General features: G+C 47.2%; 1 protein-coding gene across 5 annotated transcripts in view; it reads right to left on the bottom strand.

Annotated features, from left to right (window-relative positions):
• NRP2 (neuropilin 2) overlaps positions 1–17,984 on the bottom strand; it is a 116,965-nt gene that overhangs the window by 8,693 nt on the left and 90,288 nt on the right. For 2 of the 5 annotated variants that reach the window (XM_086719415.1, XM_086719416.1), the window contains exon 16: positions 9,588–13,182. The exons of the other annotated variants lie outside the window; for them this stretch is intronic. In XM_086719415.1, coding sequence (XP_086575541.1) covers positions 12,902–13,182 — 281 coding nt within the window. In that variant the 3' untranslated portion in view covers positions 9,588–12,901. Of the gene's footprint in view, positions 1–9,587; positions 13,183–17,984 lie in introns of those variants that run through there. 5 annotated transcript variants of the gene reach the window in all.

The raw sequence follows: 17,984 nt of genomic DNA, 5'->3' as shown, positions 1-17,984 counted from the left end.
TGGAATGGGCCACACCTCTAGGATCACACAGATCTGGAAAGGATCTTACCACCCACGTGACTTCCACTTTCACCCTTTGTGCTCACATGACCTTATTTCCTCTGGGGCCCTGTATGGACTCAGTCTCAGCCAGTTTGACTCCAAACTGAATTCTGACTCTTCAGTACTGCGTGAGGGCCAGAGGTGACCTCTCACTTCCACCCAGGTCTGCCTCCAAGTTCTCTGGGTATTGGCAGGACACTGCATCTATCAGCGTATAATTACTACCTTATTCTAACAGTAAAAACGGGCCTGCCTTGTCTCGGATCCTAGTTGACTGGATATACTCTCTCTGGCTCTTTGCCTGCATCGCTCTCCAGACACTTTGATGGGAACTCAGGAGGACTTCTCATGAATGGGAAAATACGGTCCGAAATTTGAAGCTCATGTTTTCCGTGATAGGCGTGACTCAGAGGGGGAAGGCTGATTTGCCTTCTTTTTCCAAGGGTAGTCTTCATTACCCAACCAGTCAACCGATCCTCACTTATGAAAGAGGTTTACAAAGTGCCCAGGAGCCACACTGGGTTTTTGGAAAAATGAAGATGGATGGGACCAGGTGTCTACAGTCAAGGCCCCTCAGCATGGTTGGGAAGCAAAGACTTGTCCATGACAAAACAGTATAGAAGAACGTGGGGGCTTGTAGATGGGACTCTAAGTGCTGCTGGCATCCAGGGTAAGGATTGGGCACATGAAGCCAGGCCACTGCCAGGAAGGAAAGCATTCGAGTGGGGAGGAGGGTGCTTCAGAAGAGAGGCTGCTGCACTGTGGCGGTTGGTGAGTTCGAGCTCCTTTATCCGTTTGATGGACAGGAATGGCTTCGAACGTGGCACCTGAGCCTTTTTACTCATATACTGATCCCTTGGTTTTTGGCTTGAATTCGCTTTTGTCTGCTCCATCAAGGAATTCAAAGAGATGGCCAGGCCTGGCCACATATCTTCCACCTGGATTTCCCTACATGAGAGTCAGGTTTCTGCGCCTCTCCTCCACCAGCTGCTGTGAACCAGCACAGTGAAAGGAAGAAGTAAACTCATGAAGGACCGGAACGGAGTTTACTAGAGTTTAAGTAATCAAGTGAGCAGACTCACCACTACTTAAAAAACAAACAGCCTAATTCAACAAAACCTGGTCATTTTCATATTGTCATCAAAGCCTCAGGCTGCAAAGTCCCGTTTCCCCAGGAGTCCCTTCCCTTAGCACCGTCAAGAGGTGGGTGAGGTACACAGTGGAGAGTGATTCAAGGTCTTAGTCCATCTCCTATAGTCCTGATTTTTCAGGGCAAGAGGCCCAGAGGGGCTAGTAATTAAAACACTCACTGACTGTTCCAGAACTCCTTCCACCCTAGGAGAGTCACGTATTTTCAAGTGTCTTTGTCAGTAAATTGCAACACTATGGCACAAAAGGTTAACGGCCATACCCAGTCATAAACCGAACCTACTCTAAGGAGCTATGTTTTCCCCTGTGGGGTCTGGAACACTGCCTGGCGGTGTCAGACCACACATGTTATGCAGGAGAAACACCCCAGACACTCAACGTGCAGCTGGGGGATTCCCCACCAAGCATGATTTACGTGTCAAAGAGGAATGCTCTCTCCCAGTCTTGGCTTCCCATTCTCTCCTGCCCCACCTTACATGCACCTGCCTGTGCGCGTGCACCCCCCCCCCCACTTTATCTATCTTCCTCTCTCCTTCATTTTCTTCCATTTTTTTCCCTCTTAAATTAAGATCCTTTGGTGTTAAACTGCTTTTCTGCAATTACTCGTAGAAAAATTTTGACCTTCCCTTTCACCACTACTGCTATGCTGTGGTCTACCGCGAGTGTATCAGCGCGGGTGTTGTTCTGTTTACTTTCTGCATCATAAAAGGAGCTTCACAAGACTGCTGGGAAGTGAAAAGCCTGCCCCAAACCACTGGCTACTTTCAGATAAATCATTGAGGACAGTCCATTCCTGGGCCATTTGCATGGAGATCATCTCAGGACACCAAAATACACTGGTTTTCTTTGAAGAGTCCCTTCCACGTGAACTCCGAGCAGTGGAGTAAGAAGCCTGGTTGAAGCTGATGACAGATCTGTGAGCCAGAGGGTGTAGCAGAGACCCTCTAGGAACCATGTGGTGTCAGCTCTGCTCACTGTCTGAAGGAAAGGAGCATGGGATTTGGAGGAGCACTGCACTGGGAACAGGTTGCCTACTTCTCATCTGAGTTCCGCTATCCACCGTGGGTATGAAAGCCTGGGCGAGTCATTGACCCTCTGAGTCTCAGTTTGCTCCTCTGAAAGTAACCACTCATGTTCTTCCCTGCTCTAGTCTTCCACGTCTTACGGGAAGAAAATGAGAAAGGTCTGAGGGCCCTTCTGATGAGGGCACTCTCAAGAGGCTGCTGGTTGAGGTAGACAAGGTGACTCCCGTAGAAAAGAACCCCACTCTGCTCACCACCCCAGTCTTCACCCCAGGTCTGTCTTCTCCTAGGTTGTTGCTCCCTGAAGTCAGCCGCCTTAAGGTGTGTGTGGAAAGAGAAGACCACGAAACAGACAGGTAAAGGGAAGCTGTGAGATCCCATGTTTCCAATACTGGTTCATTTGCCTTAGAAATCAGCCCTGCGAACTGGCAATTGAAAAAGTAGTGGGTAAATTGTGCCCCGAGTTTTAAACTTCCACCTTAACGGAAGCCAGGCTGATAAAACCAACCTTAACGTGGCCACTTAACCCACCAAAGTGCAACCAGCCTTCAAAGCAAGGATTGAAGAGTCTCTTACACCCAGAAAATCATTGAAATCATTCATTTTCACAGGCACGGGTGTCACCGCTTCTATTTTAAAGAGAATGAAATTGAAGAAGGAGGGTAGAAAAATGCAGTAAGTCATTGAACAAATCAGTGCTAAGGCGAGTAAGCCACATTTTCGACACCTAGTTTGGGGCTGTGATTTATGTGGGATAAGCTCTTGGCTACTTAGAACCCTTGCTGAATTTGATTCCAAGTTCTTGAAACCCCTGAGCCAGCTAAATCACCGGACTGTTCAGATGGGAGTAGTCTTTAGAAAATTCTCTCAGCCATTTCGTTTTGATCCCAGCAGGAGATGTAACCCTGAGACTGAAATAAATGAGAAATAACGAAGGACTAGGAGATATTTCTTGGCCTTTTGCAGTGTTTAATTCAGTTTAACATTTAGTTTTGGCTGAAGGCCCCCCCCCCGCCCCACCCCACCACCTTAATTTCCCTAATTCAGTTTGTTCATCCCCAGTTGCTACAGGAGCCAAAAGTTCAGATGTTGATGAAAGCTATGCCAAGCTCCTCCATTAGAGAGTCAGGGTACTTGAGAGCCATTTATCCCTTGCTGGGTTTGGCTTGAGTTGAGAAACACCACCAGAAGATCCTTTATCATGGGTTTTTATCTCTTGGGCTTATAGCCAAATATATGCAAAGTCATGGAAAAAAATATCTTTTGGAGTTTTCAAATGGTTTCGAGCTGGAAAGCACAGGTTTGAGATATCTGGAGTCTGAACTTGAATTTAGCCATTATTTTCTATTATTTTCAGTTGAATAACTAGATGGAAACACTAAAAAGGGTTGGAAATACCAACTGCAAATGAGAAAGCTGTGAAATGACCTAATAATATTTTCAAGTGTGGAGGCGGATGAGCAGCTGAGGCCAGAATGGCTCCACTGAGCCCCAACGATGATGTGAAAATAAGAAAAACGCAGCCAGAGAAATATTTAGCTATAAAGATGGGATTCAGAACTGTGCAGGTTGGAAACACCCAGCAATGATGACGGAGGAACATTCTGGAATCTCTCCTCCACCCTAGGTCTTTGAAAAATCAGAGATTTTCTTCATAAGTATCAGTAGATATGTCAACAACAAGAAATAGATACGTGAACAAAAAGAAATTCTTCTTTTGTTGGCTACCTTCTCAGAGTATGAAGGTGAGAAAACCCTAAAATTTCAGGGAAATTCTCACATGTTCACATTTCAGAGAGGTCGCCCAGTGGGCTTTGACATTTCTTCTCTCCTCCAATCCTGATACTCAGGAAGTGTGCATGATGGGAACACCACTCAGGTAGAGTAGTTTCCTACCTCTTGGGTGAGTGAAAGAATGGCGTCAAAGAAACAAAACCACATTTGCTTCCACTGTGAAAAAGAGATGTCTTGTCAAAGCCTCCCCTCATGTTCTGTAAGGCCCTGAAAAAATGCCCTATGTATCTCACCAAGTAAGCTTGCTCTACTTAAAAGGTGGGCTCTACTTCAGAACACAAGAATGAACAACGCTGTGGTAAGAGGTTTGGGGTTCCGAAAAGGAACCTGTCTCTACCCACTCAAGAGGTGATTTTCCCCAGAAGCTTGCTGTTATCCCAGGACTGTAATTATAACATAAGAGAATAATTTGGTCTCTAGTAAGAACACAACTACTTGGAGGAAAGTAACCAATTGAGCTTTCGTTTGAGGGAATCCGCCCCCCAACTTCTCTGGGAAAGAGTTTGATGAAGGGGTTGGGGGGGAGCCAGTATGAGAATGACAGAGGAGAGGAGAAGGGGCCACTAGGAGAGGGGGTTGGTGCAGAAAGGGGAGGCTGGAAGTTGAAGATGAACGATATCTGGCACAAAGGCAGAGGGGTGGAGACAGGTCCTCCTTGGGGAAAGAGGAGGGGATGGAGGCCCCGTGGCGAACTGCAGAGCGAGACAGAGGACGGCGTCGTGGGTCTGGACTTCCTATGAACGCCATTATTGAGCTTACACCCTCGGTCTGCAGTTGGCCGAGGCTAATGAGGTGCTCTGGGTGGCTGCTTTTACCATCCATGTCAGCCCCCGCCTCGGTCCTAAGGCCCATCTTCCCGCCTCAGTGCCAACTGTTGGGAACTGCCCAGGAGAAGCGACGGGGAAGTCCACGCGGGCCTCCTTCTCCCAGCCCCTCGGTGGCGGTAAGGAAACACAAAGGGACGAAATGGTTCTTTAACGGCCTGTGCTAAAAGGCAGCCTCAGTAACTAGCAGGCGGGCTGAGAACAGGACTTCGGTCAAGGCCTCCTCCAGCTCAAAGCTTTGTCTGCACTGCCGTCATTACTGGAGCCGGCCGCTCTCTGGCAAGTCAGAGAACTCTAGTCGAGGCCCCGTCTTAATGAGTCCTGCTGCCCGACGACGGACGCTCTACTGCCGAAAGCCAAGACTTGGTATACTACCATTCCGGTTCTGGATCAGCGCCCTCGCTTAGGGGTATGTTAGTTCATGATCTCTAAAGAGTTCAGTTTTGCACAATTACACACAGAAGACAAAACAAGTCTTGTGCGTGTGCGTGCGCGCGCGCGTGTGGGTGTGTTTGCAGTGACATATTCGAGCTCATCCATATGTCATGCTCATGCTGCTTTCTTTCCTGAACTTCCCCCCAATTATCCACCTGAACCCCATGCCCAAGAGGCAGAAATCCTGGGTTTTTGGCAGGGCGGAGAAAAAAGCCCACAAAGCCCACAAATGGCGGTAGACACTGTCCGTTACGCTCGGAGTCCAACTCCCATTACCAAGATCCCTTTGTCTTAGTGCACAGTAGAAGTCAGGGGAACGCTCTTGGAGGAAAAGGTGTTTTGACCCAACAGGCCCCTTGGCTTCTCTTCCGCTCGCCACTTGGGGCCGGCAGCTTTGCCTACGCACACACACCTCCCACTAGAAAACAACCTCGCCTCCTGGTCACTTTCCTTGGGTCCCAGCAGCCCTGGACCTCCTCGGAAGAAAGCCCGACGCCACCTTTTGGCCCGGAAAGCCTGCTGTCCTGGGGACCGAGGCGGGCGCTTTGGTCCTAAGGCCCCAAGGGTTGGAGACTTTCCGTCGGCACGTGGGCCCTACTCGCGGCTGCCGGAATATTTTAGTCTGCAGCACAATACTGTGCACTGACCTTAAAGGATGTTTTTTACATGAATTTTTTAGTAGGAAACATAAATAAATAACAGCAAGGCACAGTGCAGTCATTCTTTGAGGAGACCAAGTGGAACTCATTAATCATGGAGAACAGGGCTCTGCCTACAGAACCCAGGGATGGAATTAACCCCTGTACCACAGCTGCCACAGCTCTGGTGAGCTGCCACTTACAGTCAGGCCACATTCGCCACAAATTGACAGTTAAAAAAAAAAAAAAAAAGTCCCTGCAATTAAAATTCCCTTCAGCTAAAACTATATAAAGTCTTCTCTTACAAGCGCTCCACCCACTCCAGGAGAGAGAGATAGCCCCAGAGATTACGTGGCCTGTGGCAATGTGGGAGGGGATAGAATCCAGGACGTCCACTAGTTTGTGACTCTCTCAAATAGGGACAGGTTCACTGCAAAAGGTTAACCTCAGCCACTTGAAGCATCTGGTAAAATGAAGCGAGGCACACCATTTGGCCGACTCGTTCTATCGCAGAGAAACATGTGCGCAAAGATGCAGCCTCAAAGATGTTCATTGCAGTATTGTTTATAACAGAAAAAAAAAAGTGGAATTAAACGCAACCTGAATGCCCACCAGTAGGGGAGCAGTTAATAAACTAGGGTACAATATGGAATGCCATGCAAGAGCTAAACACGATGGGGTAATCTGGCAGTGGGTACTGACGTATTGTCAAGATTTTGTGAAACGAAAAGGAGAAAGTTGTCCGACAACGGAGCAAATGTTGTGATACCATTTATGCAAACGAAACCGAATCCCAACCAAACAGACCACAAAACTGGACACAGACATACAGGTTTGTAAAGGTCTAAAACAAGGCCTGGAAATATATACCTCAAGCTGTTTCTCGTGATTACTCTCTTTGGGGAAGAGAGTGGGACGGGTTAGCAATGAAATGGACTTCTGCTCCTTCCGTATTACGTACACATTTCCAGGATGTCGTTGTGTATAACTTGTAAGTTAAAAAAAAAAAAAAAAAAAAGCAAGAGAAACATCCAGCCAGTTATTATCCTAAAATTTCCCCCAACAACCTCTTTCAGGATCACTGACCACTCTGGTCCTAAGCCTCCAGAACAAGACGTTTGCCCCCTTCCACCCCCAGGGTGATGCTAGAATGTCAGTTGCTGATTTTTCAAACAGCCTTTCCTATTTCTTGGTGCAGTGCCTGTGGGCATTTAGTCTTTTTGGGCTCTTGGAGGTCGGTGACGGCAAAGCCTAAGGACGATTAGAGTAGAATGATTCTGGGTCTCCTGCCCACTGGGCTGTGGGGGGAAGGAGGAATGGTTTCTGCTGGCTGCCCGCAAGCACCTAGATTCTCCATTGAGCCACACTATGCTAAAAGGGGTTTTGTTCCTTGGCCATTCTTCACATCTTGCATCTCTACTGTGTTTAGGTCTGGGGCCAAACGGACTCCTCCACACGGTTACTGCAAGTGTATTCTGGCTGAGGCATGTGGCCTGACGCCTTTTGAGGGTGTAGGTTCCTGATTATATCTAACCTCTAGACATACTCCAGTGCACCTGATCTATGTCAGGCTTAATTAAGTCGTACACTATTCTTAGATTTTAATTTATTTACATAAGGCGATTCTTTGCTGACTCTGAGACCATCAGCTGGTGTTCCTCTCTCCCCTCCTTTTTCTCTGGTTGGATTGGTTTTGTGTTTTCTTTGGGCCATCACCGAAAGGGACGAAAGGCAAAGGACAGCTGGCAGAGCCCCAGTGATGTGCACAATTAAAGAGCGAAAGCAAGCCGCACCTACACCTTGGCTCAGATGTGTAGCTGACAACATGGACAAACCACAACTTAAAAATGAAGCTCTTTTCACCAAAGATTACAGAAAGGCCACAATGTTTGTGCAAAACAACTGCAAAGTCAGTGAAGAAGGACGCAGACGCCGTGCCGCAGCAGATCGGCTGGGCTTGGGTTATCTGGACTGGGAGGGTGCTGTCTTGCTTCAACAGCAAGAACACACATTTAAACCATCATAAAGGGCCAGGTGGGAGCCAAGGAAGACACACGGGGCCTTGACATCTGGTATTTATGATCCATGGAAACACAATGTCTGTAACATTTATGCTTGGGCTCGTTCTGAAATACCACACTGATAACAGTGCTGCACTTGACACCTAAGATTAGAGTCCTAACAGTCGTTGCCCTTTTGGGGAAGAGAGAATGCTTCTAGAATTAGCCCTGGGACTAGAACCAAAGCAGGAAGAGCAACGATGAAATTCTCAACCATGGCTCTAAAAACAGGAACGCTAATGAAGCATAAGTGATGGCTGGTTTAATTTAGTCTGGCAAATTTGGCCCCAGGCCAGCTCAGGGAAGTGTTGACTGAGCCTGGGTATTTGCCTGAAATAAATACTTTTGAGAGGCTTTCATTTTATCCTTTACTAATGGGAACAAATGGCTTTAAGGAAAGCCAAAGATCATTTACACAAAATGGATAATTATACTTGTCATTAGAGGCACAAACAATGCTCTCATCATGGACATTCTGCTCTATTCTCTGGCATAGGACAGAGAGTGACATCTATACTGAGCCATCTGTACTAACAGAGATTCCTGTAGGATCTGAAAACCAAAATCCTATTTCCTTTTAGCACCCCTTAGACAGGTTTTACGGATGTAAAAAGTATTCCTTCCTGGATCTAGGTTTAGAGGGGAAAAGTAGGACTCTGGTGGAAATAGGCTCTCTGGACAGTCCCTTTTCTTAGAACCTTTAAGGATGGTTCTTGGACCCCTGAGGAAGTCTCCTGGGCTGATGGAATGCTCTTAATACACCCCAGGAGTAGGGGGTGGTGGAAAATCCTTCCCCAACTTCTTCTTGACCACCATTTCACTGCCACGTTGTACTGCCTACGTTTCCCTGCCAATCCCCCACTGATAGAAATATTTTATGTATTTGATATAACTAATCACTAATGACCCAAACGGGAGAACCAAAGAAAAATATGTGTCCACAAGATTTGGCTTTTAGGGTAAGTTTCCCCAAGCCTCTCTCGAAGTTTTTATGGAATATTCCTTTTATAAACTGCTCTAGCTGGACAGTTCCAGGTACATAGTCATCGTATAATTATCTTCATTACTTGCTCCAAAATGAAGTCTGGAATATTTTGGAGCCTTGAACACGCCATAAGGTCCCATTTTGTCTGGGAAAGTGCTCCTAAAGAGATCAATGTCCCCATGGAAGAAATGATTTGGTAGGCGAGGGGCATCATGTTGCTGCTTCTTCTCCAAAGGAAGCTATCTGTCTCTGTAGAGCCAAGTACATGATTCAACTCCACTGGTCCCATTCCCCCTGGGGCCCCATGAAAGGCAGAGTCCAATCTCCAGGGATTTGCCATCAAGAGAAATTTTGTGGAATCACACTGAGCAATTTAGCACTTAGCAACTTTTGCAAAATCCCACACCAATCATAAAAGTTGGCTCAGCTGCACAAATTGGATAAAACTCCTAACAAGCAGTAATAAAAATAAAAGAAGAAAAAACTGGCATCCAGCCTCAAGGAGAAAACCCACGTACCTCCCACAGCAATGCCCTGTAGCTCAGAAGGCAGTGGTCAAACTTTGGAAACATCAATTTGTTCAAAGCCTACATTTCAATTTTGTTCTCATAGGCAAACAGGAAAAAAAAACCCAGATGTTTGTATAAAAATATCATCATTTTATTACATTCCACACAATACATTTTCAAATAGTTTCCAATGTCCACAAGTTATTTAGACACACAGGCAACTGAGCAATGCAAGAGATGTCACAGTTATAGGAAGAGGGATAAGAATAGGAAGTAAAAATCTTTAAGTTTTCTTGTTTTGTTGTTTTTCTTTGGTAATTATCGATTATTTAGGTGTTTGCTTGCCTGCTATTTTTAGTTTAAAGACAAGATCTTTTTAAAGATGGGGTATCAACGTCAGAAATATTACTGGATTTCCTATCCTATTCTGGCTTTAATCCCAAAACTGCGGGGTGAGGGAAAAGACAATTTCACTTTATTTTCAGGGTCCTGTTTTGTCAATGGCAATGCTATAATTTTTTTTCTTTTTTCTGCCTTCACCAGCAATTAGGGGAGAGCAATTGTTAGAATAATATCAAGGAAGGGATTTTTTTTTTTTTTAAACCCCAGAGATAAGGGTTGCCCTCCTGGAGCTGTTAATATGAAACCTCTACTAAGGCAAAAACTTTACCAGCCCGAGCTAGACCTTCAATTCTTCATTCATTCATTCATTCATTCATTTATATTTTAGTAGTTGCTATCACCTTTTTGTCTTCTGAGAAGCAACTCTAAACACATGCATGCATGCATTCACCTGTCCAGTCTATTTTTCTTAGAAGAGAGTGATCCTTCCCTCCCTCCATGAAATACAGAATTTTGCTTTCTAAAGCTGCAAAGCATGATTTTATAGAACAGCTGCCCTTTTAGCATAGTACCTAGATAATACTATGAAAGTTGCTGGGCCAGAGGAAGAGAGAGAGAGAGAGAGAGAGAGAAAGAGAGAGAAGGAGAAAGTGTGACATCCCCAGCTGAAGTTCATCATGGGATTCACAAAGATTTGAGCAGTCTCATATTCTCAACTATGGCATGTACATAAAGATGATGCCACATGGGGCACCAGATAAAGACACAGCAAATGCACAAAGTTGTTGTCATCTTCTTGTAAAGAAGGGAAATCCTCAAGGGTGGATAGTAAGTAACTCACACAGTTGATACACTGGCTGGATTTTCCAGGTGTAATTTCCTGACACCATACCTCCACGGGGTGCCTACAGGGATGTCAATCATTTCGAGGGAATGCCTGGCCCCAAGTGCACAGCTGGATGTGGACACCTGAGATAAAAAGCCCGTAGTGACTGGCATGGAATTCATCACACGGTATGTTGGGCTTGTGCCCCTCCTCCCTCTCGCAGCTTTGTTTTCCATCTTCAGCTGGGGTAGGACACTTGAAATCTCAAGGTAGCTCATGCTCTAGCCTTTCATCTTTTCTTTTCTTGGCAGAGCTTCTGTGGTTGAGCCAGAGTAGCTCTTTGAAATAGAATAAGAGTGGGAGAGCACCTTTCTTTCAGAAGGATGAAACAAACCAGATGCGAAAGTGAGCGTGTGTTTGGAGGGACCTGCGAATATATTCTGAAAGAATGCTAAAAGTCTCTCTCTCCCAAGCAGCCAAAAAAAAAAAATTAATATTTTGTTCTCAGAAGGTACCTGGAGGCTTTCAGCCCAGGCAACCATCTTTGGAGAGAACCTCACACTTCCCTGGTGGATTCCTAGCAGGAAACGGAGAAATCAACACCCCCAAGGCTGAGCCCCAAGTCACTGAGCGTCTCGTTAAAATACGCATTTTCTATCAATGAAATTGACTTCATTATTGAATCTATCCTTTGTACAATATCATTAGGCAATTTATCTCTAACATCCCTCTCCCTGCGTTGCTGAGAGAGGACACACGGGCAGCAACAGATTTATCTTCATTATACCCTCTCCTGATGCAGCAACATCTGGAAATGCCAGGCCAGCCTAAGAAGGTGTATTTGCCAGATGCTACGAATGCTTTAAGGGGTAGCATTTTAAGGGTTGGCAGTTGACATTTAAAAAAAATGGTTACTTCTGAATATCCTCAGAATATTTAAATAAGTCAGGTGAACAGTCTTATGTTTTAGTGGCTGTAGATTCAGGCACACATTAACACCACGAAAGGAAAGCAAACGATCCCTTTCCCCCCATATTTTACAAATGCTATTACAATGACCAATAGAATACCAAAGATTACAATTTTTAAGCTTCTTACTCAACTCCATCCCAAGTCGGGCACAGTAAACCCCCCAAGTGAGGAGACTTTGAAAAGACCGCATTCAGTCCTCCCTGCTCTCCTCCACCTCTCGCTCCCACCTTAAACAGGCTACTGCGTTTCCTAAGCCAGTCTCAGACTTGTTATTCTTTATGACGTATTCCAAGATTGGACTTAACTGATAAAAGCTACACATTCATTATGAGCTTCCCTTTCATAAGGCAACACGAGACAGATTTGCTTCAGGGCTGGAAGTAGAGATGATTCTGCACGCACCCAATGGCTGCCATCTTGCTACTTCCAAGACTCCAGGAGACATGACAAGGGGTCATGTCTGAGTGCGCTGGGGGAACTTTCCTCTTGGGTCAGGTGGATCGGGAATGGGATAGGGATGGGAGGGGCCACATTTCATTTCATGCGGCCTCGAGTTTTTTTAGGTACCTGGAGAGGACAGTGGTAGCCAACAGAAACCCAGCCAGAGCTAGATAAGGCAACAAAAAGCTTCAATCTCTTCTCCAAGTAAACAAAACTAGTACAGCATATTATTTTTTTTTTGGAGAATGTACCCCCGGAGAAGTAACACAAGGGTTAAAGGGGGTCCTCTCTGAACACATCCACACACACTACCCCCCAGCCCCACAATGAACCAGTCTCTCTCTCACGTCCACACACACACACATACACACACACCCGACACAGAGCGATTCACACGCACATGTATATACTATGTACAAACACACAGATCCAGGTTTCCTCTCCGGTCTCCTGGCACACTGCCCACCGGGAGGAGGTATGGGATAAGGCAAGGGGAAGAAACAGGGAACCAGTCTCTGAAAGAAAACCAGCTGAGCCTTCAGTTGTGAAGTGCTGAGGGGCGTATCTCTTCTCATATTCCAAGATGCAGCATTAGAGGTGGGGGTGGTTGGTTTGGAATCAACAAAGGATAAAAACAAACCAAGAGAGAGAGAACCCAAGGACAATGGTCAGGATGAATAAAAGCACACAGGGTTTGGGCCCCCAGAGAGAGAGAGAGAGAGAGAGAGAGAGAGAGGAGAGACAGACAGAGATGTCTTGAGAGTCCACACAGAGACTAGGCGAGGAGAAAAAAGTGCAAAATCGAGGCAACGTGTTGGTAGTCTTTCTCGTTTGTTTTGGGTGCCGTCCTTGGCTTCGGCCCTCAGCAGTGCGAGCCGCGGTCTTGCTCTAGTTTAATGGTTAGGGTGGGCTCCACCGCCAGAGGGGCCCCGTTGGTGTAGTGGGAGGTTTTGTAGGTGATGGAGTGATCGGTCTTCTTGGCCGCATAGCGGAACCGGTGGTAGTGGAGCACCAGGGCCAGCGCGACGGAGACGAGCACCAGCACGGCGCCCCCGGCGGCCATTACGTAATACCAGTAGGCTGGGATGGGCTGCACGGGCACCGTGTCCACTGTGGGCTCGGTCCCTGGTAGGAGGGTGCCCCCTGGTGGAGAGACACAGAAGAGTGTTGCTAGGCTGAGAGCATGCAGACTACTCCAAAAATTAATTAAAAAAAAAAAAAAAAAAAAAAAAAAGAAAAAGGAAAACACATACATGCTTTGGAGCGGATAGGGAAGGGGCAGGGGAATAAGACGGTACTGAGTACTTCGCTCGTGACAAGCACTGTTAAACGACTGACATCATTTCCTACTCGCAACCTGATGAGATAGGCACTGTCGGGCCCATTTCACAGATGGAGGTCTAAACAGAGGCTCAGAGAGGCTAAGTGACGGGGGTTATACAGCAAGTGATGGTAAATATGGGATTCAACCAAGAGCTATATGATTACAAGGCTCTTTCCTTCTTTCTGTTAAACCGCAGTTACCCTACCGTAGACAGAAGCGTCATAATTCACACGCGTACGGACACCCACGGATGCGCACAAGCAAGTAAATGATGCTGGAACGACTTCCGGGATTCCGGCAGGCTGATTCTCGGAAGGGGTGGAAATAGAGTATTTGGTCCGGTTGGCCAGCATTCGTAAACAAATGTATTAATTAGGCTGGCTAGACTTAAAGGTGAATTCCACTTTGGCTTGCCAAGGCTTCCATGCCCATCGAAATCAGCCTGGTCTTGTCTAAACAGGCCAGTTATCACTGTCAAGCCATGACTAACGCATCTTCATTTTTTTTTTTTTTTTAATTGGATGGAGGATTTTGAAAGCTGATTGGAAAGACGTTGCAACAGAAAAAAAAATGTAGGCACACATGATATGGGTATGTTAAGAGAGAGAGTGAGTAAGTGAGAGCCAAGGGAGGGAGATCATTCTTAATCTCAGAAAAGACAGAGGAGGGAAAGAGAAGCTAGCAGAGGATTTCGAAGGCAACCACATTCGCTGGCCAGCCTCTGGTTGCCATGGAGACGATATAGCAGATTTAAGCCCAGGGAAACTCTGGGGAAAGACTGGCCAGAGTCCCACTTGATGCAAAACAGTGCTACAACTTGATTCTCCCGAAGATTTACATCAGATGAGAATCTGGCCCAGAATGGGACTAGGAGCTTTGGAGCTTGCCAAAACCAGACATGATCTTTACTTCTGAAAAATGATGTATGCTTAACCTGTGAAAGCTTCCATCCCTAGCTGCTTCCATCAAGTGGTGGTGGCCAGAAAGACCCATCCTCTCTGTCCCTGGGATCCCCCAGGGGGACGCACGGCTGGGAGGGGCCGCTGCCTTCTTCATCCATCCTTGTTCCCACACTGTGGGTGTATCTCTACTCAAGATGCAGCCAGGGTGCATTTAGATTTTCATGCCCCCCCGCCCCCCCCCACCCCCACCCCCACGAGGCTTGGAGACCCTCAAGTGGAAGAAGTCCCTCTCCTGTTGATGTCTCCCTCAGGGGATGGACAAAGAAAGCGCTCCACAAATGCTCTTGACTGAAGGGCTTCTGAGGCGAAGCCTCCTATCTGTGGGTCAGTGTTGGCCAACTCCTCAGCCTGAACACCACAACACCTCTCTTGATTTGGGGGAGTAGCTGGGGGGTGGGTCAGACCTTCTGATGTGTCTCAGAAGTGGAAGCAAAATGAGAGCATTTTGCTGGAACTATCTTCTAGAGCCTGTCCGCCTGCCCAGCCTTTAATCACTGGTTCCTCTAGTTTTAGGGATCCCCTTCTGCTAAAGTGCAGGGTTTGTTGGTGCCTCTCGGGCCACCAGGAGGGTGCAGTATCGGAAGAGCTTTGACAAGGATGTGTCACACAGCATATACACTGGCAGCCACGTCCAGAGCCCCACCGTCCCCGTTCTACCTCGTCCCCTTTGTTATCACCTCCTCTATTTTCCTTTATTCCCAAATCACTTCTGTCTTTTAATAATTTCATTTCTGTAGCTGAGAAAGCTCTTTATCTCCCTCTCCCCCTTCTGCCTCCCCTCCCTTTCCCTCTCTCTCTCTCTCTCTCTCTCTGTCAATCTTCGTGACCATATTGAAAATTACGCGTAGAAACGGAAAGAGAAAGCAAGGCGCTGAAAACAGCTCCTTGAAAATGGCCAGCTTTTGAGTCACAGTGAACTGGTGGCAACTCATTATTCAGGTCACTAAGAGTATCTGCTGCCTGGCAACCACCCTGCCGTTGGATTTTCATGTGGGCTCAGAAGAATGCACGAGAAACAACAAAGTGCATGGGGACGGGCTGAAGTTCCCCAGTGCCAACCCCCTCTTCCCAAAGGGCATCCTTGGGTTTGCTTCTGATTTCGATTTGGTGCCACAGTGAGAGCCCTCCTCTAATGAGAAGAAAGGAAGGTAATACATCCACAGGGATTCACCCCCCACCTGAAGCACCTGATCATACACCACAAAGGGAGCAGCACAAATTTTTGTCAAGCCAAAAATGGTCCACATAGTTTCAGTTCAAAGGCTTGCTTTCCTTCAGTCAAAATGCTGGTTTTCAACATTAAGTAACCCCCCCCCCCCCCCCCCCCGCCAGGGCTCAGAGTGCTAGGGCTGGGCCTCAGTGCTACTTCTGAAGTGTTTCTTGTGATAGAGACAACATTGGGCCACGGCGGGGAGGATGTCAGGGCCCACAAGAAGGGGAGATCGCAATACACGGGTTACACGTTCAGAGTCACAGCGAGACCCCTGGTCTCAGAGTTCTGTTCTGCTTTGGAAGACACACTCCACTTTAGGTATGGGACCCCTTCCCCTTTCCTACCAATGCTCCCCTCCCCCAAGTTATCAACATGAAGAAAATTTTCGTGACAAAAGCCATCTTATGGACAGTGATGGACAGTATGTCAGCTCCTTAAACATTTTCCTTGGACATTTGTTTTGAGAAATGAGGAAGCGTGCTACGTGAGTTTGTGCTTTTAATATGAAGGGGGTTAGAAAAGAGAGCATCCACCTACCAATTCTTCTCTCCTCCCCCCACAGGCAATTTTGGGTGACGCACAGTTGGGGCCAGAGTTTCTCAGAACATTCTCCAGCTGAAGAGACTTAACTCCCACAGGCAGGCGGATTGCTGGTTTGGAATCTGGCTTTGTGGCAGCCTTCAGGGGCTATATACTAAGGCTATATACTATGCCAGACAGAGAAAAGAAAGGTGATAGATCAACAGGGGTTACATGCCCTTCCAAAGAGCCTTCCCAGACAATAGCAGCAATCCAATGGATGTCAGAGGGATGGATGGATGGATGGATGGATGGATGGATGGATGGATGGGAGAATGTATTTGAAACAACATCCAGATTCCCGGGAAAACATTAACGACCCACTGGTACTTCACATAACAGTTATTCTTGGTGCTAGCAATTTTGCTGGCTCATTTTGTGCCTCTTAGGTGAAGTTGCACAAAAGGTACCCCCCTCAGATAGATGTCACTTGCACCAGGTGCCCAGGTTTGTGAGTGCCTCTGTTTTGGCCCCACTTATCCCCTCAGTCATATGGGGTGGCTGGGCCGTTGCTTTGTAACAAAGGAGCCTGGGCTGGTTCCCCGATATGGGAGAAGGAGGGTGGGTAAGACCTCAGCCTTGTCTAGAGCTAGCAATGTGCTGGACTGGAATGTTCCTTTTGATTGCAGTCTATCACTTATTCACATCCCTCCCCCCCCCCTTTTTTACCCAATTGGAAAATGCCTTCACCTCTTGAACTATTTTTCTTTAATTACCATCCTCTAATTCCCCACAAAGTTTTCTCATTGTGTGAGATAATGAGAAACAGATATTTAAATAGTCAATAATTTCAAGTGTATTTGCAAGGTTGAGCAGGCTTCCATCTGTAGAAGTTCTGGGCCCCCTGGAGAAAGGGGCAATGCAAAGGCATAAGAATTTGAATTCTGGCAAACCATAAATTCTAAGAAGCCATGCATAGGAGGAGACTGAGGGAAAAGAAGACACCCAGGTATTGCTCCTTCCATTCCTCTCGTGCACACAGGGTCACTGAATTAATAAACCCCTGGGAAATGTGGCCATAACAACAGGTACAACGAGCGGTCACTTTCCATGGGAAGGATATAGGGCGACAGGCTTCACACGAATCACCCTGTTTGCTCCTCGTGACCCTCGCACGGGAGACCCGAGAAATCTGAGAGGATGAGTGATTTCCTCCTGGTTTTACCTGGAGGAACATCGAGGAAGAGGGCAGCGCAGCACAGAGCAAAACCCTAGCGATGGCTTGGAGCCCTCAGGAAGCTCACGCCGTTGGAAAGTAGCAGCGTCAGGACCAGAAGCACGTGCACCCAATCCCCAGCCTGTGCCAGGGCCCCGGGGTCGGATGACCGCTCTGGCCCGCTGCCCAGTTTTGTCCATTCTGGAACACAGCCACCCTCCTCACATATTGCTTACGGCTGCTTCTGTGCTACAGCGGCAGAGCTGAGTACTTGCGACCCAGAGTCTTATAAAGCCCGACACGCTCTCTGTCCTTTTCCAGAAGAAGCGTGCAGACCCCCGTTCTAACCAAGCTGGGATGGGACAGGAAGTCACCCTCTCTCTTTCTGCCTCCAGCCTCCGTCTGAACCTGTCTGAGGACCATCCCGGTCAAGTTCTCGCTGAACCACTGTATAGAGAAAGCACGTCCTACAGCCAAGTTTACCCCATGTCCTCTGGACCTGGAGGAGTCACCCAGGTTTCCAAAAGAAATGCTCTGAAAGACCCCGGTGCCGGGCGGGCCATCTCTCCCAGAGGAAGGGATCGAGGCTCGCTGCAAGTAAGAGGTGGCCTCGCTGTGGGGAGACTTGGCCTGTCGGCCACGTCCTAGCTGCACAGCTTGGAAATGAGGTGCAGGCGAAGGAGTATTTCAGACAAAAAGGCTTGTTGAATT

This window comes from Puma concolor, chromosome C1 (genome assembly GCF_028749965.1).
Source record: "Puma concolor isolate L17-30 chromosome C1, mPumCon1.1.hap2, whole genome shotgun sequence".
Lineage (NCBI taxonomy): Eukaryota > Metazoa > Chordata > Mammalia > Carnivora > Felidae > Puma > Puma concolor.
Note: the sequence above shows the minus strand (reverse complement) of the source record. Positions and strands in the feature narration are given on the sequence as shown.